The sequence below is a fragment of the Oryctolagus cuniculus genome, chromosome 9 (assembly GCF_051225735.1).
Source record: "Oryctolagus cuniculus isolate XC-2025 breed Fujian yellow rabbit chromosome 9, ASM5122573v1, whole genome shotgun sequence".
NCBI lineage: Eukaryota > Metazoa > Chordata > Mammalia > Lagomorpha > Leporidae > Oryctolagus > Oryctolagus cuniculus.
The window spans coordinates 128,728,169-128,751,127 of NC_142875.1; the positions used below are offsets into that span (position 1 = coordinate 128,728,169).

At 49.2% G+C, this 22,959-nt stretch overlaps 1 protein-coding gene across 12 annotated transcripts in view; it reads left to right on the forward strand.

Moving 5' to 3' along the window:
* Positions 1–22,959, forward strand: part of BICD1 (BICD cargo adaptor 1) — a 215,956-nt gene that overhangs the window by 153,444 nt on the left and 39,553 nt on the right. For all 12 annotated transcript variants that reach the window (XR_016213039.1, XR_016213040.1, XR_016213041.1 and 9 more), the window contains exons 3-5: positions 658–810; positions 10,544–10,969; positions 19,182–20,276. Coding sequence is in view for 8 of the 12 variants with exons in the window: in XM_089303972.1 (XP_089160098.1) it covers positions 658–810; positions 10,544–10,969; positions 19,182–20,276 (1,674 nt within the window). In the remaining 4 variants the exon portion in view is untranslated. The remainder of the gene's footprint in view (positions 1–657; positions 811–10,543; positions 10,970–19,181; positions 20,277–22,959) is intronic.

Here is a 22,959-nt window from a genome sequence, read left to right on the forward strand (position 1 = left end):
ATACAAACACTGCATAAGAAAATGTGCTCTCCGGCTTTCACAGTCTTCCCTCCCCAGCCACACACACGTTTCTCTTTCAAATAGAAACCAATCTGATGAATCCTGACTTTACATCTGGTAATATGTTATGGATATATTTCCATTTAAGTACAATGATGTTGACTAGCATCTTAACTTGGCTTCTACATCTGACAATACATTGTGGACATATTTCCACCTACGTACATTGATACTGACTAGCATTGTAACTTCTACATCTGATAACACATTGTGGACATATTTCCACTTAAGGACATTGAGGTTGACCCCATTCTTTTCAATAACTTTATAATACTGCATTTGGGGGGTGCATCAGAATCTGTTTCCTCGTTCTCCCAGGGTGAACATTTAGATGATTTCCAATTCTCTGTGTGTGAGAACACATGGATTTATTGCTCCATTTGTTTACGTCTGAATATCCATTTAAGGATGATTTTCCAGCTGTCAGATTGTTGGGATTTTAGGCGACTGTGACCAGATTGCCATTCACTGAAGGCGGTGCCCATTCCACTGGAGGCGGTGGTGTTGCTGTGGATCGTGGCCCAGGACTGCACGCATGTCCGCTTGCAGAGCCCCGGGCTAGCGCGGTTTTCAGCGGACTCTCTTGTGTGGTTTCAGAACGGCGAGGTGCTGGAGCTGCAGCGCGCGCGCATGAAGGACGAGATCCGCGAGTACAAGTTCCGGGAGGCCCGGCTCCTGCAGGACTACACGGAGCTGGAGGAGGAGAACATCACGCTGCAGAAGCTCGTGTCCACGCTCAAGCAGAACCAGGTGCGCGGGGCCGCCGGGGCCGCGGGGGCGGGCGAGGCGCCCCTGCTGCTCAGGAGGGAGCTGGCGACCGCGGCTTCTCCCTGCAGTGCAGAGCAAGGAACAGTGCGCTTCTGGGTGGCGTAGCTTACAGTCAGCTGCGCTGGGTGAGAAGGCAGGTGCTGGTTTATGCTTTAGCTCTGTGTTAAGTTACTTGGGGAGAAAGTCGGGTACATGGTAACAAATTGAACCTGAAGAGTTCTTGTTGTGAGCCTGGGCCTAGAAGCTGAAGGTGTCCCTAGCATCATGTGTCTCTCACCCATTTTAATTTTATTTTAGTTGCTTTCAAATCATAGTGGAAAAGGGACTATCAAGAATAAATCAATAAGAACAAAACTGGAAGGAAAAGACACACCCGATTCTTTCAGCTCATTGCAAAGATTACATGTGTCCATTTCAGTAATTCTTTTTCTGGAGGGAGACTCAGATAACTTATCTGATGGGCTCGCATTGTTTTTTCCTAGTTGTTAGTAATCAGTTGTTAGCATTCTTGAATCTGTACTTTTAGAGCAGTTTATCTGTGAGCACAGCTGCATCGAGTGGTTAAGCAGAGGGGCGTTGGAGGCGGAGCTTCTCTGGGGGCTTCCTCAGCCACAGCCGCTGCTCTGCCGGGATACTGCTGTGACCCCAGAACCCTGCGCCTGGTGCTGTCCCGGGCTCCTGCCTGCCCAGAGCTGTGCTTCTGCCTTCGCTCCCTTCCCAACTCAGTATCTGCATCCAAAGCACAGGTTTGTTAGGTCCAAGGGTTAACAGAAACAGGAAAAGTCTAGGGAAAAAAATCCAAGTATTGATAGTCACACTTTGATTTTCTAATCTCTGCCATTTACACTGGGTTTGGAGTTGGGGGGTCAGGGCCCAAGGGAAGGAGCACGGTGTCTAGTAGGGGGGCCAGAGCCCAGGGGAAGGGGCACGGTGTCTAGTAGGGGGGCTCAGGGCCCAGGGGAAGGGGCAGGTGTCTAACAGGGGGCTCAGGGCCCAGGAGAAGGGTCACGGTGCCCAGTACCAGAGCAGAGGGCAGTTTCAGCTTATCCCCCAATTAATTAATAAAATAAAAGCTAACAGAATGCCCCTGTGTGGTTCTCCCTCGTCCTTACCCTCTCGCACTGAGCGCTGGGAATGCCGGCAGCCGAGAGCCCGCAGCCGCGGGGGCATCGCAGGTCGAGATCTGGATTCGGTGGATGAGCTCACAGTGGAGACATTTACACAGAGAGGGATTTTAAAAAATGCACTCCCCAGACATTTCCTAAAATAAGTAGGGTGTTTTTTTCTGGCTTGTTTTATGAGTCACTGGTGGAGAACTTGAGGACCTGAGCAGGTTTAAATATAAAGTGGGCCTCCCTTCCTGGGGTCCTAGCTGCTGTCTGCACAGGCAGGACCCCGCCTGGGAGACAGTGACTGTGCTAGAGGGCCAGGCTGCTGTTAGCTCTCAGGTGTCCTTGGAGGACAGCCGTGGGGGGAGCCTTCAAGACCCCAGAAGCCCCTCGGCGGGGATCCCTCCCTTCAGCCTGGCGGAGGGCTGTCATCACTACCTGGGAATCCGATGGTTAACTCCAAGGTGGTTTTGTTTTCAACAGGGGAAATTTATACAACTCCTTAATTTTATTTTCTAAATGTCAAATGGTAATGTCACTGCCTAATTAATTCCAAATCGCTTTCTGTACAGAGGGCCACTCTGGCTTAGCCCCTGACAAGAGACTGCCCTGTAAGACTCTCCCGGTTACAGAACACTGTCTTCCCCCGCCGCTGGCCTTTATTTACAGAGTTGGGCATCCATCACAAACTCTCTACTTAGTGTGCATTAAGTGTAATATTTTACGTACAAACACCACGGATCTTTTTAAGAAGACAATGGCTGGCATTCATCCCCAAGTGTGTCTGAATGTCACTTTGTACGTGTCAGCTGAAGTCATCAGAATCTACGTAGAGAATCAGGCTGACATCTGTCCAGCTGGTCACACTGAGGGTTTACACCTGGAAACAACCTGCCAGGCGCCTGAGCCGCCTGTGCCTGAGTTCGGTCCCTGGTTTCATCCATTTGTACAGGGTGGGCTCACCCATTGCCTCAGGTTTATACGAAGATTTATGCGTGGCTGTCAATCACATCACTTGATTGCTAGCAGACTTGATTGTCACTGATGAAAAGGGCGATGCGTTTCACTCCCAGGCTAGGTGTTACCTGCAGGGAGAGGCCCTAAGACACAAAGCTCCCTCCTCTTACACTCAGTAGGTGTCTCCTTGCCCACAGCGCAGGTTCATTGAAAGGTCCTGTTCCCCAGGAGCCAGCTGCAGGGTGGAATCTGCTCTCCCCAGCTGACTCCATGGCCCCCTGCAATCTTCAGTCCTTCTCGCTGCCACTCCCCCCCCCCCCAGGTGGATGTTCCTCCAGCCTGGTGTTGTGTTTCTAGACAGCAGAGCTATCAGGTTTACCAGATGCTTGGTGGAGAGATATTTTTTTTTTTTTTTTTTCTTCCTCCTTTGGACGTTTCCCTTTTTGGGTCACGATTTGCTGGTGATTTTTAACTAACTGTTGTCTACTGAGCATCTCTTACTCCCTCTAGTGTCTGTTAATGCATTTGTTCTCTGCCTCCTTCCACTAAGATGTAATACTGTAGTAGGCATTAAATACATACTTGCTGCAGGAATGAAGCAGCTACTTTCTTTCTCTTACATTCACAGCTCAATTTAGAGAGGAAACTAAAAATTTATAATCAACTCTACAATTCTTATTTGTAATCCTGAGTGTAAAATATTACACTCAGGGAGTATTAGCATTAATGAGCTGCATTTGAAAGTTTAATCATAGCCGGCGCTGTGGCTCAACAGGCTAATCCTCCGCCTTGCGGCGCCGGCACACCGGGTTCTAGTCCCGGTCGGGGCGCCGGAGTCTGTCCCGGTTGCCCCTCTTCCAGGCCAGGCCAGCTTTCTGCTGTGGCCAGGGAGTACAGTGGAGGATGGCCTAAGTCCTTGGGCCCTGCACCCCATGGGAGACCAGGAGAAGCACCTGGCTCCTGCCTTCAGATCAGCGTGGTGTGCCGGTCGCAGCGCGTCAGCCGCGGCGGCCATTGGAGGGTGAACCAACGGCATAAGGAAGACCTTTCTCTCTGTCTCTCTCTCTCACTGTCCACTCTGCTTGTCAAAAAAAAAAAAAAAAAAAAAAAAAAAAAGAAAGAAAGTTTAATCATGTTCCTCTGTGTGCAGGTGTGGTTCTGTATCCAAAATAAAATCAAGCCTAACCTACACATAGTCTACACCTTTGTAGTTTTTCAAGTTGAAATATCTGAAAGCAGTGTAGAAAGAAGTCAACGCTGAGTTTCCCAAGAAACCACCAGAAAAACCCATCAGTCGAAGGAAGCTGTTGCCAAATCTCCTACAGTGATGTCTCCGAAAGGGAGATTTCAGGGGAAGGGTGGTCAGGTTCTAGAACTCTTGGGAAACTGCGTCCATGTGCCTGCTGCACAGCTGGCCAGCCGCTGATACCCTGATGCCGGGTGCTGGGAGAAGGCAGGTGCTGCTTTTGTGATGTGCACGGCAGGGAGTCAGGCAGCTACTGCTCAGCTCCCAGGGGTGGGGAGTGGGTGAGTAGCTGGTGAGCAGGTCTCCGGTTGGTCCACAGTGCCCATGGCCTTCCACTGATTGGTCAGTGATAGGCGCCAGTGTTTGCTTTGTGTTGGCAAATGGGGCCCTCTGGGGTCCAGGCCCAGGCTGGCTGTGCCTTATTTGATCAGGTCCTGGAGTTCCTGGGAAGCTCTCAGAATAGAGGCTGGCGTTGGAGTTGGAGTCTTTGTGGTTGGGGTCTTGTGGGACAGACCTCACCCTCGTGCCTCCTGCATGGCTTGCTGCGTTCATCTGTAGCTGCGGGTTGGCTGGAGTCATCCACAGGAAGACGGGGGCTCCGAGGAGCTTCCTGCTGAGGGGGAGTTACTGGGGCCTGATGACATCCGAGTGAAAGAGGTTAAGGGTTGGCTGCCTTGATGGAGCTGCAGGAGCTGGATTTTGCGTGGAGGGAACTGGGCACAAGAGATCCAGTTCATGGCCGAGCTTTCGAGAGGGAGGCCCAGCAAAGGGTCGGGGGGTCAGCTGGGTCGCAGCCCCCAGGAGCAGGCAGTACCCCCAGGCACCACCTGCTAGTGTCTCGGCCCAGTACTGCTTGACTCTGCAGGACGGCTGCCCAGCCCCAGTGTCTGCACACAGGGCAGGAATTTGTGTTTGTTTGAGTTGTTGGAGACATGATGGTGAGAGCAGGGAAGAAGTAATAAACTCGTGTCCGTCACATCTCACGCATGGAGCTGATTCTCTCAGCGCCATTCAGTCCTTGCTCTCTGAGCACTGAAAGCTCTTGTTAAAATGAACAGTTGAATCCTGTTTCTGTTCTGAAGAACATTCCCTCCAGGGCCGTGTTTCTGTGTCAGGTACCGTCCTCAGAGACCTGGGAGTGCTTTCAATTCAGTTTTATTTCCTTTAAGCACTGTTTCAGGAAACCAAATTTTTTAAAAAAGATTTATTTTTTTATTTAAAGGCAAAGTCAGAGAGATACAGAGACAGAGATCTTCCATCTGCTGGTTCTCTCTCTAAATGCCCGCAACAGCCATTTATTTTTTTATTTAAAGGCAAAGTCAGAGAGATACAGAGACAGAGATCTTCCATCTGCTGGTTCTCTCTCTAAATGCCCGCAACAGCCATTTATTTTTTTATTTAAAGGCAAAGTCAGAGAGATACAGAGACAGAGATCTTCCATCTGCTGGTTCTCTCTCTAAATGCCCGCAACAGCCAGTGCTGGGCCAGGCTGAAGCCAGGAGCCAGGAGCTTCTTCGGAGTCTCCCACTTGGGTACAGGGGCCCAAGGACTTGTGCCATCTTCTACTGCTTTCTCAGGTGCATTAGCAGGGAGCTGGATCGAAAGTGGAGCACCGGGTATCGAACCAGCATTCTTATGGGATGCTAGCTAGCACTGTAGGCCGTGATTTTACCTATTATAACACTACACTGGCTACCAGATAGTTTTTAAATTTTTTAAAAAAGATTTATTTATTTATTTGAAAGTCAAAGTTACACAAAGAGAGAAGGAGAGGCAGAGAGAGAAGGGGAGAGAGAGAGAGAGAGAGAGAGAGAGAGAGAGATTGATTGATTGATTGAGATTCCATCAGCTAGTTCACTCCGCAATTGGCCGCAACGGATGGAGCTGCACTAATCCGAAGCCAGGAGCCAGGAGCTTCTTCTAGGTCTCGCCCACGAGTGCAGGAGCCCAAGGACTTGGGCCATCTTCTACTGCTCTCCCAGGCCACAGCAGAGAGCTGGATCAGAAGTGGAGCAGCTGGGACTCAAACCGGCGCCCATATGGCATGCTGGCCCTGCAGGTGATGGCTTTACCCACTATGCCACAGCGCTGGCTCAGGCCAGATGTTTTTTTAAAAACAAAGTATGTATTCCCTGTGGGAAGGCAGATAACAAATTCGTGGTGTCAGGGTTAGCAGCACAAGGCCAGATTAAGGCCTTTAGGTTCGCTGGGCTCTGTGGAGATCATGGTGCCCAGTCCCAGTCATCGTGCAGGTAAAGGCAAAGCTGCCCAACTGTGAAGCTACAGAAGGAATCCCAGTGAGGTCTGGGCGCTGTGCCTTAGTCAACAAGGAGTTCACAGTCTGCAGCGAGAGAGCAGAGGCAGAGAGAGGTCTTCCATCTGCTGGTTCACTCCCCAGTTGGCTGCAACAGCCGGAGCTGCGCCGATCCGAAGCCAGGAGCTTCCTCCAGGTATTCTAATGGGGGTGCAGGGGCCCTAGGACTTGGGGCATCTTCTACTACTTTCCCAGGCTCAAAGCAGAGAGCTGGATTAGAAGTAGAGCAAGCAGCCAGGACTCGAACTGGTGCCCATATGGGATGCCAGCACTGCAGGCAGCGGCTTTACTTACCATGCCACAGCACCGGCCTCTGCAGTAGGTTCTTGACTTAGGTCTTAACACTTGTGCGTTTCCCAGAGGCCAGCCCCAGCCCAAGGCTGAGCAAGGTGGAGTAGTGAGATGAACAGCAGGTGCCTGTACCACGGGCCAGGGAAGCTGCCCAGGCAGCCAGAGATCAAGTCTTAGAGGAATTCTAGGCCATCAGCTGAATAAAGATCACAGTTTAAAAGCTCTACAGTGGAAAATAATATCCCCAAGTCTAGGTCAAGGGTTAGCAAACTTTTGCCAAAAAGGACCAAACAGTAAATACTGTAGGTCTTGCAGGCCAGCTAGTCTCTCTTACAGAAACCCCCCCCCCTTTTTTTTAAGATTTATTTATTGGGGCTGGCACTGTGCTATAGCAGGTAAAGCCACTGCCTGCAGCTGGCATCCCATATGGGCACAGGTTCGAATCCCAGCTGTTCCACTTCCGATCCAGCTCTCTGCTATGACCTGGGAGAACAGTAGAAGATGATCCAAGTCCTTGGCCCCTGAACTCATGTGGGAGACCCAGAAGAAGCTCCTGGCTCCTGGCTTCAAACTGGCACAGCTCCAACTATTACGAACAAATGGAGAGTGAACCAGCAGATGGAAGACTTTCTCTCTCTCTCTCTGTAACTTGGACTTTCAAATAAATAAATAAATAAATCTTTTAAAAAATGATTTATTTATTTGAAAGGCAGGTTTACAGAGAGGCAGAGGCAGAGAGAGATCTCCCATCCACTGGCTCAATCCCCAAATGGCCACAACGGCTGGAGCTGATCTGATCTGAAGCCTCCCACATGGGTACAGGGTCTCAAGGACTTGGGCCATTTTCTGCTTTCCCAGGCCATAGCAGAGATCTGGTTCAGAAGTAGAGCAGCCTGGACTTGAACCGGCGCCCATGTGGTATGCTGCCACTGCAGGCAGCAGCTTTACCTGCTATACCACAGTGCTTGCCGCCTCCCTTTGTTCTTGTAATGTGAAAAGCACCGAGAGGTGATCTCTAAAGGAGTAAGTGTGACTGTGTTCCAATATAACTTTATTTATGGGGCCTGCGCTGTGGCGCAGCAGGTAAATCTCTGGCCTGCAGCACTGGCATCCCATATGGGCACTGGCTCAAGTCCGGGCTGCTTCACTTCTGATCCAGCTCCCTGCTAACGTGCCTGGGAAAGCAGCAGAGGATGGCCCAAGTCCTTGGGCCCCTGCATCTGTGTGGGAAACCTGAAAGAAGCTCCTGGCTCCTGGCTTCGGATCGGCTTAGCTCCGGCAATTTCGACCATTTGGGGAGTGAACCAGCAGATGGAAGACCTCTCTCTGTCTCCACCTCTCTGTTTAACTCTGTCTTTGAAATAAATAAATAAATAAACTTTGCTGATGAAAATAGGTGGTGGACTGGGACTGTTCCAGAGTTGTAGTAACATTTAACAACGTCTGGTGTAGGCCATTAGCTTCCCACAGATATAGAATGTAGGTCTGCTGTGCAAACTGAATTAATGCCTGCAGACGTAAGCGGTGACGTCATCTGGGGCACAGCCAGAGAGCTGCTCAGAGACTGAGGAAGGCCGGAGAGAGCGTGTCCCACGTGGTACCAGGAAGGGAGAGATCATGAGAAGATGACTTTGCCGGAATTTCAGCCAGGCTAAAAGGAACCGGGTGTGGGACTCAGCCTGAGTTGCCCTGAGCAGTTCCCAGCTGGCATTCCATAACCACTGTGGGGCACCCCCTGCTTCTCCCTCCCCAAGCAGGAAGGGCCCTGCTGATGTCCAGACTCCCTCCTGCCAAGCCACTGGCTGGGCACGCAGTCCTGGTGCAGGTGCTTCGTGATGGACAGGGTGGAGCCCTACTGTTCCTAGACCGTGGACAGGCGATCAGCCTCAGCATGTGGCCGGAGGAGGGAGTGGCATAGGAGGAGCCTGGTCCCCGGGTGACCTCAGAGAACAGGACTCCCTCCTGGCCCAGGACCTCTTCCCCCAGACCCTTCCCTGATCTTGACCAGGACACCCTCACTCGGGTCTCTGCCACTCCAGCCAAACCCCCATCCCAACTCGCCCTGTACCCTAACCTTTTCCAGGTAAGCGATTACGTGAGGTTGTACAAAGAATAGGAGAGCAGTTGAAATAAGCAAAAGTGCTGGTGGCCTATGATTCCTGTTCTTCAGTTTTTAAGATCTTTTTCTTTAAAATTCAAGTTCAAACTGCTATAAATGGGGAGGTAAATACAGTGGCCAGCATTGTGGCACAGAGGGCTCAGCTGCTGCCTGTGACACTGCCATCCTACATCGAGCGCCAGTGTGAGCCCTGCCTGCTCTGCTTCCCACCCAGCTCCCTGCTCATGCACCTGGGGAAGCAGAGGAAGATGGCCCCTGCCACCCAGACGGGAGACCCGGATGAAGTCCCAGGCTCCTGACTTTAGCCTGGTCCATCCCTGGCTATTGTGACCATTAGGAAAGTGAACCAGCAGATAGAAGGTCTCATTCTCTGTCTCTTTGTCACTTTGCCTTTCAGATAAATCCAATAAATGTTAAAATAAAATACATATAAAACTAAACCCAGTTTATCTTTGCATCTGCTATCACGAGGACTTATTATTTTTTCTGGTTTATTTTTTGGTCACAGTATTCTGTTATCCAGCAAAGGCATACTGATGAACAGAATTCTGTTTTAAGCTTGAGGAAGGAGCACTGGAGCACTCATAGGGATGCTTAGGTGAATAACTACTTTCTGTACCGAGAAGACGGGGTAGTTGTGGAGGTGAAAAGTTGATTGAGAGGTCGCCTGTGACAGGGACGTGGAGGAGCCCTGAGGCAGGCAGGTGGGTGGGCTCAGAAGCCAGGTCCCCGCCACCTGTGTGCTTTCTTGCCCAGGAGAGTGTGTGAACAGACTCATTGTGTTGATGCTAATATAGACGTGGTCTGTTACTGGATGCCTTGTAATTGTTCTCCCAGAATCTATGCTTTAGCATGTACACATTTTCTTTTCTTTCTCATCTTACCCTCTAACCCGTTTTACTGAGTAACCAAATGAAAGGAACTAATGATGACCGTAAAAACTTTGCCTGGAGTGTGAATAGTCTGACACATGATTACCAAAAACATCCCTGCCTTGTTAGGCAGACATTGCCCCCTTGTGACCATGGAAACCTATAAAAGAAATCCCAAGGGGAACAGACATCTTGTTCATCTTGCTAAGAATTCAATTACATGTGTGTGTTCCATATATTTGTATCATGAATCATATGTCTTTATGTTGCATTATATCTGCTTCTATGCATGCATGCTATACATGGGTAGATACATGTATGTATGTTTTTACATAAGTATGTACATATGTATGTGTATGTTTATACATATGTATATGTGCATAAGTTACTGTATGCATGGGTAAGTTACATATGCATGGATAGATACATGTATGTATGTTATGTATACATATGTATATGTGTGTAAGTTACTGTATACATGGGTAAGTTACATATGCATGGTAAGTTACATATGCATGGATAGATACATGTATGTATGTTTATGTGTGCATATGTATATGTGTGTAAGTTACATATGCATGGTAAGGTACATATACATGGGTAGATACATGTATGTATGCTTATGTATACATATGTATATGTGTGTAAGTTACTGTATCACTTGAAAGGTGCACAGTGCGCCTTCATGATCTGTTTTGTAGACGAGCACTGTTAGTTTTAATGGTTAAGTCCACTGGTGGGTTTCAAGGCAGATTGGTGGGACCTAAAGTTTAGCTGTGTGAATCTTCCTTGTCCTATCTGATTCAGGTGGAGTACGAAGGCCTGAAGCATGAGATCAAGCGGTTCGAGGAGGAGACTGTGCTGCTCAACAGCCAGCTGGAGGACGCCACCCGGCTGAAGGAGATCGCGGAGCACCAGCTGGAGGAGGCCCTGGAGACCCTCAAGAACGAGCGGGAGCAGAAGAACAGCCTGCGCAAGGAGCTGTCGCAGTACATCAGCCTCGGCGACAACCACGTCAGCCTCTCCGTGGACGGGCTCAAGTTTGCCGAGGACGGGAGCGAGCCCAACAACGACGACAAGATGAACGGCCACATCCACGGGCCCCTGGTGAAGCTGAACGGAGACTACCGGCCGCCCGCCCTGCGCAAAGGGGAGCCCCTGCACCCCGTCTCGGACCTGTTCAGCGAGCTGAACGTCTCCGAGATCCAGAAGCTGAAGCAGCAGCTCATGCAGGTGGGTGCCTCGCGTGGGGCAGGATGGGGTGCCCGGTCTCATGTTTTGCTCCTCATGCAGGTGGGCGCCTCGCGTGGGGCAGGATGGGGTGGCCAGTCTCATGTTTTGCTCCTCATGCAGGTGGGCGCCTCGCGTGGGCAGGATGGGGTGGCCGGTCTCATGTTTTGCTCCGCAGTGCCTCCTTACATACTGCATACTCAGCCAGAAGCTTCCAGAGTGCAATATTTTAGGACAACGTGATGGGAGGGGTGATGAAGAGGAACCTGTCATTTGTGTCACCATAAGAAATGAATATTTTAGAACCGCAAATGAGCTTGCAGTCAGGTGTGAAAAATGACAGCGCCTTGACGTGTTTCTGACAGAAGTTGTCAATGGCTTTATACACAGTGAGTGAGATATCAGAAAGTGCATTTGCCATGACTGCCCTCCACCCCGCCCCGCAACTCCCACACCCTTAGCTTCCACTGAATGGTTCCATTTCACCACAATACTTAAGGCCTTGAAGGACACAAAGGGCTTTCTGTATACAAATTAGTCCGGATGTCATATGATTTAAGAATGCAGAACAGGCGGAAATGTGAAACATGAGCTACGCCCTACATGTTGAGCATCTTCAAAAGAAAGGACTTGGGAAGGGTCCTGACCTTTAGCCTTGCGTCCCTGTGGAAGGATTTCCTGTTTGCATTCTTGATCCCTGCTCCTACCTGCCTGGGCCTGGTGCTGATGGAAGTTCTGGGGGAGTAGCAGCAGCTTCAGTGCCAGCACCGGCGGCTTCTTTGTACCGTGCACTGCTGGACTCTTCCTCGATGTTCTGAGCCAGGGGTTCGCGAGTTCCCTAAGTGATGAAATTGGAGGCTTCATTGTCAGTCTCATTCTTAGCCTCCAAGACGGGGTTAGTGGACTTAAGGTCCGTTGGCCATGTAAGGATGGTGAGATCATTTGGTCTGGCCTTGCCAAAGCCACCACAGACAGGACTTGAAATTCAGTAAATCTATAGCAGGCTCATTTTGAAGTTGATCCTTTTGTGTGGCCCATGAATGATGTTAGAACTATCCAAATGGCCCTTGGCAGGAAAAGGATTCCCTGCCCCTGCTCCCAGGTCTTCATGTATAGCTGATAATTAGAGGCTTGTTAAGAACATGGCAGTCTCTCATTTTTATGGTGAACAGAGCTGTGATTCTCTGCCTCCAAAGAAAAGATGACTGAAAAATTAAATTGGCAGATGTAGGAAGAGATTAGAGAGCCAGGGAAGTCCATTTGTTAACTTGTTTGCCTTTATTAGCGTATCAAAAGTTAGCATATCCTGCACCGCACACGCCCAAGGCTGTGGCTACTGAAAGAGAACACATTTTTGCAGTATTTGATTTGAGTCAAGATGAAAGGGTACACCCAGAGAAAGAAAATTAATCTCATGGAGCTGGGGTTTGACACAGCAGGGTTAAGCTGCTGCCCGTGTCACCTGTATCCCATACCAGAGTTCCCTTATCCAAGCAAGATTCCTGCTTGCTCTGCTTCCAGTCCAGCTGCCTGCTGTTGCACTTGGAAAGACAGCAGAGGATGGCCCCAGTGCTTGGGCCCCTGCCACTCACGTGAGAGACCCTGATGGAGTTCCTGGCCCATCCCTGACCATTGTGGGCCTTTGCAGAATGAACCAGCAGATGGAACTTCTCCTTCCCCCTCTGTTGCTCTACTTGTCAATAAAATAAATCTCTAAAAACAATGAATTTCATACAGACTCCCTTGGCTGGAAAGTACAGTTCTATGTAAGTAATATCTTCATATCCTGTTTGCTCAGCACACGCTAACACAACAGCTTGGTAGAAATAGAAAAGATAGTTCCTCTTGAGAAAGTTTGACATGCTAGATATATTCCAAAGAGTCTGTGCTCCAGATTAAATAGCATTAAGGCAGCAACACTGACTTCTAGTTGTTGTTTTTTGTTTGTTTGAATAAAGTAATCACTTATCTTATAATCAGCATTTTTAAAAACAGCATATCAACTCTTCCTAAAAATATATTTCAGAGTGTTGGGTCGTAGTCCCAGAAAACATTTCTTCTCATGCATTGTTTCTTTACAGTCTGAGTTTCCGCTTAGCTGTACATCCCCTCGGGTTTCATTTGTAGAGGGAAAGATGGTAAGCGCATCACAGGAGACATTGCCTGTGATTACTGTAATTGGCTCTGATGCTGATGACACTTGGCTGGGATGTGACAGTATGTGAGTCACGAGTGATGTCTCCTGCCAGCCCCACTATTCCAGGCGACCTCAAGAGGGGCTGGTAGCAGGCACTGGAATATGGCGGTTGGAAACACTTGGGCCAGGTGAGTTTTGGAATTTGGAGTTAAATCTTCAGAATGTAGAAAGGCAACTCTGTTGTGAGGTCCCGCCTGGAGTCAGATGTGGCCCCAGGGATCCTGGGATGCTAACATTCATGTAGTGCAACATGTGCGTATTCACACGGAGAGAAAAATGAGGCTCCACGCAGGCCACGCAGATGCCCTTGTGCTACCTGAGAATCCGAGATTCTGCAGAATCTGCAGATTGCCACCAAGTGACTTCCGAAGGACCTTGCTTGGACCTCTCTGCATTTTGAAAGCATGGCTCCTGCAGGTATAGCACCTGCTGTGCTGGTGGGCAGCTCCTCCTTTCGCATTGCTCAGCACACCTGGGATGCGAAGGTTTGTATTTTCACCATCCCCTGTGCTCTTAGGGTGTCTGATGACTGGAGCCCCAAGCACCACGTCTGAGTGAAGGCCGTGTGCCGGCTCCTGCGCCAGGTTGGTGTTGGCACTGTGAAGATGGTGATGGGCAGGGCTGTTGCTATGATGCCCTCTGCCAGGCAGCATGCAGAACTGAAAATCATCTTGTGATTAAGAAGGACCCCCTTGCTGGACAGGAGGAATAATAAGTTCAAGAGATCTGTTGTCTGGCGATGGCGGTAATCAATGCATTGTAGGGCAGTAGTTAATAACAGTGCATTGTGGGGCAGGCATTGTGATAAAGTGGGTGAAGCAGCTGCTTGGGACACCTACATCCCAGACTGGAGTGCTGGTTTGAGTTTGGGCTCCTCCTCTTCCAGTCCAGCTTTCTGCCAGTGCATCCTGGGAAGCAGCAGGTAATAGTTCATGTGCTTGGACCCCTGCCGCTCACATGGGAGACCCAGATGGAGTTCAGGCTCCTGCTTTAGCCTGACCTAGACCTTGCTGCTGCAGACATATAGGGGGTAAACCACTGGCTGAAAGATCTCCCCCTTTGTGGCTCTGCCTTTTAGGTAAATAAATAGGGACTGGCACTGTGGCGTCGCGGGTCAAGCTGCAGCCCACAGCGCCAGCATCCCGTATGGGCGCCAGTCCCAGTCCCGGCTGCTCCACTTCCAGTCCAACTCCATGCTAACGCATCTGGGAAAGCAGTAGCAGATGGCCCAAGTTCCTGGACCCCTGCCACCCAGGTGGGAGACTGAGAAGAAGCTCCTGACTCCTGGCTTCAGCCTGGCCCAGACCTGGCTACTGGGACCATTTGGGGAATAAACCAGCAAGCAAAAGATCTCTGTCTGTGTAACTCTACCTTTCAAATAAATATTCTAAAAAATAATAAAAAGAAAAATAAACATTTATAAAAAAGTGGAGATGCTTGTGGCCCAGCAGGTTAAGCCACCACTTGGGACACCCGCATCCCACATCAGAGTGCTGGTTCAGGTCCTGGCTCCTCTGCTTTCTACTCAGCTTCCTGCTAATGTGCCTGAAAAGGCAGCAGATGACTACCCAAGTCCTTGGTTCCCTGCCACCCTAGTGGGAGACCTGGATGGAATTTGAGGCTCCTGGCTTCAGCCAGGTATAGTCCTGGATATTGGGACTATTTGGATAGTAAACCAGCAGCAGATATAAGATCTTCATCCATCTGTCTTTTGTCTCTTTCTCTCTCTCTCTGTCATTCTGCCTTTCAAATAAATAAATCTTAAAAACAGTTATTCGTGGAGTCAATGTTGTGGTGCAGTGGGTTAACCAGTGGATAGACTTTGTCTGTCTGTCTGTCTCTCTCTCTCTCTCTCTCTCATTTTTTAAAGATTTGCTCATTTATTTGAAAGGCAGAGACAGAAAGAAGTGTGTGTGTGTGTGTGTGTGTGTGGAGAGAGAGAGAGAGAGAGAGAGAGAAATCTTCCATCTACTGATTCACTGTTCAGATGTCTGCAACAGCCAGGGCTGGGTAGGCCGGAGCCAGGAGCTAGGAGCTTTTTCTGGGTCTCCCACAAGGGTGCAGGGAACCAAGGACTAGGGCCATCTTCTACTGCTTTCCCAGGCCATAGCAGAGTGCTGGATAGGAAGAGGAGCAGCCAGGACAGGAACTGGTGCCCATATGGGATACTGGTGTACGCTGAACCTACTATGCCACAGCACTGACCCTGGGAACAAATTTATAAAAACAATAAATATGTGGAAGTAATACATCTATTAATTAGCTCCAGTTAGCCTTTCTGCATTGTATACATATTTAGAAACATCATGTTGTACACAACACATATGCACAATTTTTTGTGGATTAAATTTTTGTTTAAAAAAGAGCCCTTTTGAGAGCAGCATGCCTGAGCCATGTGCTGTTTTCTGTCTTGATAGCCCATGAATTATGCTTCCCATCTTTAGGGATTTCCTTAACCTGGTTCTTTAAGAAGCCATCTCTGCTTTCTTGGGCAATGGCTGTCGGGAGTGTTGGCTGAGTCGCTCTCTTCCCTGCGTCTCGCTTGTAAAGAGATGGGAACCAGGGAGCCCCACAGCCCCTTTGCAAGTAGAGACACAAGGACGTCAGGTCCCCTGCGTCAGGGGACGCTGGCATCCTGCGAGAGACAGTGTGGTAAATGCTGCACAGAAGCTTCTAAGGACGCCAGTTTGCGTGGCGCCTCCCAGAGTCGTGTCAAGTACGTCTTGCAGGGTTTCCCAGGTACCTTAAAAAGTTCATGGAAAATGAATTAAAAGGTTAATTTTGATGTCAAAGCTTGGAAACGCAGACATAGTGTTTTTCATGATATGCATGTTTCACAAAGTTTGTGCAGACCCTGGAGGTAGCGCCTCTGTGGAAAGGTTGTGAAGAGCAGCGGGGACAACGAAGAAATTAGGTGCAAGTGAAAAATGTTCCGTGGAGTTATTATTGTCCGGGAAGCTGCCGCCAGTTTTTGAGGTGCCAGGAAGATCCCCAGTACCATTTCATAAACAGTCAAGAAATAAACCACAGACACAATGGGGAGAGGCAAGGGGCCGCCTGTGTCTGAATTGGGAGATGCTTTCCTTCCCAGAGGAAGGGGAGTGGGTGTTTCACAGAACTAAACGAGGGTGCTTCAGCAAGTTTGTAGAAAAGTTGAATTGAAAGACAACACTAGGACAGGGGTTGCAGTGCAGTCAAGGCACTGTCTGGGACACCCGCATCCCATGTCACAGGGCCTGGGTTCAGGTCTAGCTTTCTGCTAATGCGTACCCTGGGAGACCCGGTTGGAGTTCTGGGCTCCTGCTTCTGTCCTGGCCCAACACTGGCTGTGGCAGGCATTTGGGGAGTAAACCAATGGATTATCTGTCTTTCTGTCTCTGTCTCTCTCTCCCTCTCTTTGTCTATGTGCCTTTCAAATAAACAAAAATGAATTTTTAAAATAATGCTCATTCCCCACAATTTTTTCTAGGTTATGTAATAAATTATAAGAATATTTTAAATTGCATCAGAAGGCCGGCGCCGTGGCTCACTAGGCTAATCCTCCGCCCTGTGGCGCCAGCACACCAGGTTCTAGTCCCGGTCGGGGGGCCGGATTCTGTCCCGGTTGCCCCTCTTCCAGGCCAGCTCTCTGCTGTGGCCAGGGAGTGCAGTGGAGGATGGCCCAAGTGCTTGGGCCCTGCACCCCATAGGAGACCAGGAGAAGCACCTGGCTCCTGCCATCGGAACAGCACGGTGTGCCGGCCGCAGCCCACCGGCCGCGGCGGCCATTGGAGGGTGAACCAACGGCACTGTCCACTCACTGTCCAACTCACTGTCCACTCTGCCTGTCAAAAAAATAAAAATAAAAATAAATGGCATCAGACATGCGAGCTTTCACATAACACAGAAGCACATGCGCAGTATGCAGTAGGGAAGTGTTTTATCCTTCCAAGAGTCGCTATAAACCTGACGGCAGGCTTTGAGAGTGAGCAGCTCAGTTAGCGTCATCCTTTGTTTGCTGGGAGAAATTTTTCAGGATATTATTGGATAGATTATTTTGCTGTCCTCAAGACCTGGTTATTTCAAATAGATTAAAATTGACATTTTCCAGTGACAGTCAAGTACCTTAATTAGTTTTATTAGAGTGAAAATAAGTGGATCCTGTCTGGAAAAACTAATTAGATTCCTTGATCTATGTAAAGGAGTCCTCCATGCCTGTGCGGAGGTTTCTGCCTTTGATAAGCAGCCTCTACTCAGCTGGGCAGTCGGACTCAGCAGGAGAAAGCACTTGGCATTTTTCCAGCATTACATCGTACATTTGACTTCACATGTAATATGAGAAAATAATATTATTTCTGTAAAACTAAAATTCATGTGTTTTGTCGTATCCTTATGGATATGGAGAAAGAGTTGTGTTGTTTGGATCTCCTCTTCGAAAGACAGTTTTAGGGCCGGGCATTTGGGCTTGCAGCAGTAGGGGTGCGCTGTTCCCATATTGGGGTTTGGTGCGCAGCTCTGGCTCCTGACTGCAGCTTCCGCTGATAGAGACCCGGGAGGCAGTGGTGACAGCTCGGGTGCCTGGGTTCCTGCCCTGACGTGAGTACCCGGGATTGAGTTCTAGGAGCCTGGCTTCAGCCCGGCTCTGCTCTGGCTGTTGTGGGCATTTGAGGACTGAATCAACAGAAAACATCACTCCCCGTACCCCTCTCTCTCTGTTTGTGTCTTTATCTCTCTGCCTTTCCTATAATAAACATAATTTCTTTAAAAGGTGCCATTAGTGGTAATTTGCTGTACATTCTATAAGAGTTTAAAACAAAAGCATTTTTGTGAAAAGATAGACATTTTGTGAAATGTGAAAACTGTTTTATGTAGGATATGGTAACAACAATAATAATGGTTAATATATACTGTATACCTGTACTAAACAGTTTACGAATATCGTGTTCAGGTTTTCTGACAAAATAACCAGCCGTGCTTTGAAGAAACAAAACCTGGTTCTAGGTAAAAGATGAAGATTGTAGGAAGTGAAATAAGGCAGCTATCTTTAGTCACTATAGAAGACTATAATTAACTCCGCCAGTCTCTCTTGGATAAGATCTTCACAGTGGAGATTAAAATAGAAACACTTAAAATGTATAGCAATTTTAAACCTTAAAGTGCTCTGCATTTATGAATTCAAAGCACAATGAATCTTAGGTTAAGCCCCTAGCCTTCAAAATCCATATGTGACTTAAGGTACTCTGAGCTTAATCACTAGATGAAAATATAATAACAGAATTTTAGAAGATTATATGTGATTTACTAATCATTCTCTTCTTCTTTCCTTTTTTTCTGTTGGGGGGTGGACTGGGAAGAGGGAATGGAATATATATAAAATTCGGGTGCTGTTGACTTGATTCCATCAGAAATGGGTATGGGACATCACACACGAAGGATGCTCTCTTTGATGCTTTTTGGAGGTGCTGGTGTATTTATCCTTTTAGACTTAGAAAATGTTTACGTCAGAAATGAACTGGCAGAGTACATACAAACTTCTAAAGCCATCACCTCATTTATCATAACGCTTTTACATCTAAAACAAACCTGTGACACAGCGCATTTTTTAAATCTAATTTTATCCCCAGCCTTTTCCCACTGAAGGGCTTTTTGGAAACATTTTACCTATAATCATGTTATAAGTCAAATAGTATGTAGACTGTTCAGAGGAAAACTCCTTTAATTTTCAAGGGAAAAAACAGCAGAACTCCTGCAGTCCGTGCTCACAGAGCTTGCTTACAATGCCAGTATTAGAATGTTTAGCAGATTTCTCATCACCCTCATAAAACATTCAGCTAGCTTGGCTACTCCTCAAGTACCCTATTATGACTGATGTATTTTTAGATTGACTTACCAGAACTGCTGAAATAAAACACACACTGCAGCTTAATTTGAAATAATGGGGCTGTTGGCTCCGGTGCAGGGGTTGTACGTGTGCCCTTGCCCGGCTGTGAGTGGGTTGTGGTCACCAAGTCGTTCAGAGGTTGTCTTTCGCTGTTGCAGGTCGAGCGGGAAAAGGCCATCCTGCTGGCCAACCTGCAGGAGTCGCAGACACAGCTGGAGCACACGAAGGGGGCGCTGACGGAGCAGCACGAGCGGGTGCACCGGCTCACGGAGCATGTGAACGCCATGAGGGGCCTGCAGAGCAGCAAGGAGTTCCGGGCCGAGCTGGACGGGGAGAAGGGCCGGGACTCGGGGGAGGAGGCCCACGACTACGAGGTGGACATCAATGGCTTAGAGATCCTCGAGTGCAAGTACAGGGTGGCGGTGACCGAGGTGATCGATTTGAAGGCAGAAATTAAGGCTTTGAAGGAGAAATACAACAAATCGGTAGAGAACTACACCGAAGAGAAGGCCAAGTACGAGAGCAAGATCCAGATGTATGATGAGCAGGTGATGAACCTTGAGAAGACCACCAAGGAGAGCGGCGAGAAGATGGCCCACATGGAGAAGGAGCTGCAGAAGGTGACCAGCGTCGCCAACGAAAATCACAATACCCTCAACACAGCCCAGGACGAGCTGGTGACGTTCAGTGAGGAGCTGGCTCAGCTGTACCACCACGTGTGTCTGTGTAACAATGAGACCCCCAACAGGGTCATGCTGGACTACTACAGGCAGAGCAGAGTCACCCGCAGCGGCAGCCTCAAGGGGCCCGACGACCCCAGGGGACTCTTGTCGCCACGACTGGCCAGGCGGGGCATGTCGTCCCCCGTAGAAACAAGGACCTCATCTGAACCAGTTTCAAAAGACAACACAGAGGCCAGCAAAGAACCCAGTCCAACCAAGACCCCCACCATCTCTCCTGTCATCACTGCCCCGCCTTCATCTCCAGTATTAGACACGAGCGACATCCGCAAAGAGCCAATGAACATCTACAACCTCAATGCCATCATCCGGGACCAAATCAAGCACCTGCAGAAGGCTGTGGACCGGTCCTTGCAACTCTCTCGCCAAAGAGCAGCGGCCCGGGAGCTGGCCCCCATGATTGATAAAGACAAGGAGGCCTTAATGGAGGAGATCCTCAAGCTCAAGTCCCTGCTGAGCACCAAACGGGAGCAGATCGCCACGCTGAGGGCAGTGTTGAAAGCCAACAAGCAGGTAACCTGCTCCGCAGAGCTGCCTTAACACATCCATCCTGTGACTACTGAGTATCCACTGTGCTCAAGATGAGAGTTCCGATTCCGGGGCAGTGGGAGGCTACCGCAGACCCTGGCCCAGGGCCACATCTCAATGTGGTGATTATCCTGAGTGGATGGGTGACGTAGGAGGAGCAGGTGTGCCCAGCTTGGTGGAGGAAGAGCAGAGAAGGTTGAAGGAGGAACAGTGATGGAGTAAGTGCAGGGGTAGATAGGCAGCCTGGGTGATGCTAAGTGTGGAAGCCAGAGCTGGTGTGGGCTGGTGTAGCAGCTTGCACCATCCAGAGAGACAGCTGCCCTGGCAGGCGGCTGGAGCACGCAGCAGAGCATCCGTCAGACACGATGCAGGAGTCTGAGAGCTGATAGCCAGGACCCAGCTTTGGAGCAGGGGGTGGGGAGTTGAGGGGGTGAGGGGGTTGAGGGGGTGAGGGCTGTTCAGGTTCAAGATGCATAGCCAGATAGGAAAGGCATGCCATGCCTTTCATCCTAGACTTAGAGAAACAAGTCGTAGATAAACCATTGAGTGAGGGGCTCAGGGATGACAGGTCAGAGGGTGAGAGTGGGGTGGAATGAGAGAGAGAAACACAAGGAGGCAGACTGTTCCCAGGAGGTAAACAGTGTGGAGCCCCGTTAGCAACATGGAGTGAGAGTATATGAGCCCTAGCTCTACCAGTGGCCACATACCTGAAATTTGGGGTCAGTTGCAATGTTAAGTTACCTGAGTCAGAGCTTAAGCAATAGGGAGTTTTTCCTGACCATAGCTCTGTCTTTGAGGAATGAGTAGGAATGTTACAGCACGAACCTGCCTGATTGATTTCCTGGGCTCCCTGATGTCTGAGCATATTTTCTGTCCTTGAGTCGAACCTCGGTGGAAGTGCTATGAAGTATGGGAGAAATACTGTTAACTCCTGTTCGGTTATTGCTCTGAAAGATAGCCTTGGAGCACGGGTTTGAGGATGGGGCCGAGGGACTGTGCACAGCGGAATGAGAAGCAGCAGGCGTCAGATGGCCCTGTGCAAGTGCGGGCGGTGCTGGTGAGCAGAGGGCTGGAGCTGCTACTCCCTGGAGAAGGAAGTCGCTTCAGATCCAGACGCGGTTTCCTTTTGCCTTCATGGGGGGGGGGGGGCACACTGTAGTGAAGTCATCTATCTACCAGGCAGCTTTCTGCTCCTCATCTCCAGTTCTCAGTCCCTGGAGACAAATCGGAGGTCTGTTCCACAAGCGGTCATATTACTCGCACTATGAACGTGTTTTATATAAACTCCAAGATCAAAACGGAGCTTTGTTTTGTCACCCTGAGGAAGTACATGTGATTTGGGTGACTGTAGAGTCTAAGGATCTGATTCCAGTTTAGGCCACAGCAGAGGAATTTCTTAGTGTGACTCTTCTATAACCCGACGCACCATCCTGCAGCACTCTTGGTCAAGGCTTCCTCCTGAGGGCTGAAATGTCACAGCCCAGCACTGAAGCTGACGTGCAGGATAGGAAGCCTGAGAGACTCCTTGCTGAGCAGGCATTCTCCAGGGATGCAGAACTAAACTGCTAGGCATTGGCTAATGGCGTACAGGACAGAAGTGCCCAGGGTTTTGGAGGGATATAAACCATGTTGTCGGGATTCCAACAGATGGGAGCCTCCCGAGCTGAGTTTTCCTTTGCACAGTACTTTGTGGTAGCATTTGCATTACATTAGAGACACAGCCCACATGGTCTCAGTAAAAAATGAGAAGAAAACATGTTTCTAGCCATGCATTTGTCCCAGGAGAGCACTTCATAGAGTGTGTGAGAAAATGGAATTAAAAGGTGCATTTATCTTGGAGTAAAAAATTGAAATTGATGCATACTGTCTCCATCGTATGCATCTTCCGTGAACCTGTTGAAGACCCCTCCTACATTTGAATGACGTTAGGTCTGTTTTTTGGTGCTGATGTGCCATAAATAGCATCAGTATCAGCAGATGTCATGCATTATATTTAGACACTGTGAAATGCTATTTATGAAGGCCAAGAGGAGAATTCTGTGGTATGGGGAGAAGGGGAATCTTCCTGTGTTAAAATAGGCATTCTGTATTCCCATCATGCTTTCTGTTGTACTTGAGGCTTTTTTGGTAGATAGTGTCTTCTGACGAAATAAGCAAGTGTGGATGGAGCCCCATGTCATATCCTAATCTGTGCCTGCCGCTCAAGAACCGAAGAAGGCAAATGCATGGCCCCTGCCTTCCGCAAGAGGACTCTGGGCCGTGGTGGGTGGCGGAATACAGACGGACACTTGCAGTTGGACGTCCCGCGTGCCCATGTCCAGGTTATGGGGACGTTGCAGAGGAAGCTGTCTGTGTTTCCTAAGGAAAGACGTCACCAACACTGTCACACCTGGGTTTGTCCCTCAAGGACAAGAAGGGGACAGAAAGCCCAGAAGGCAGGAGGAACCAGTGAGATGAAACAGGGTGGTGGCTTCAGGGGGTGCTTGTGAGGTCTCTGTGGCTGGAAATTTGATTTTTTTAGAAAAACGTTATTTACAAAGCTGGCTTTGGAGAACGTAGTGAGTGCAGACATCAGCCAATGTGCTGACGGGTCACAGCTACTCTGCGTTACTAGGTTCTGAAGAAGGTTGGTGCTGTGTGTGGGCAAACGAATGCACAAGCAAAGCCG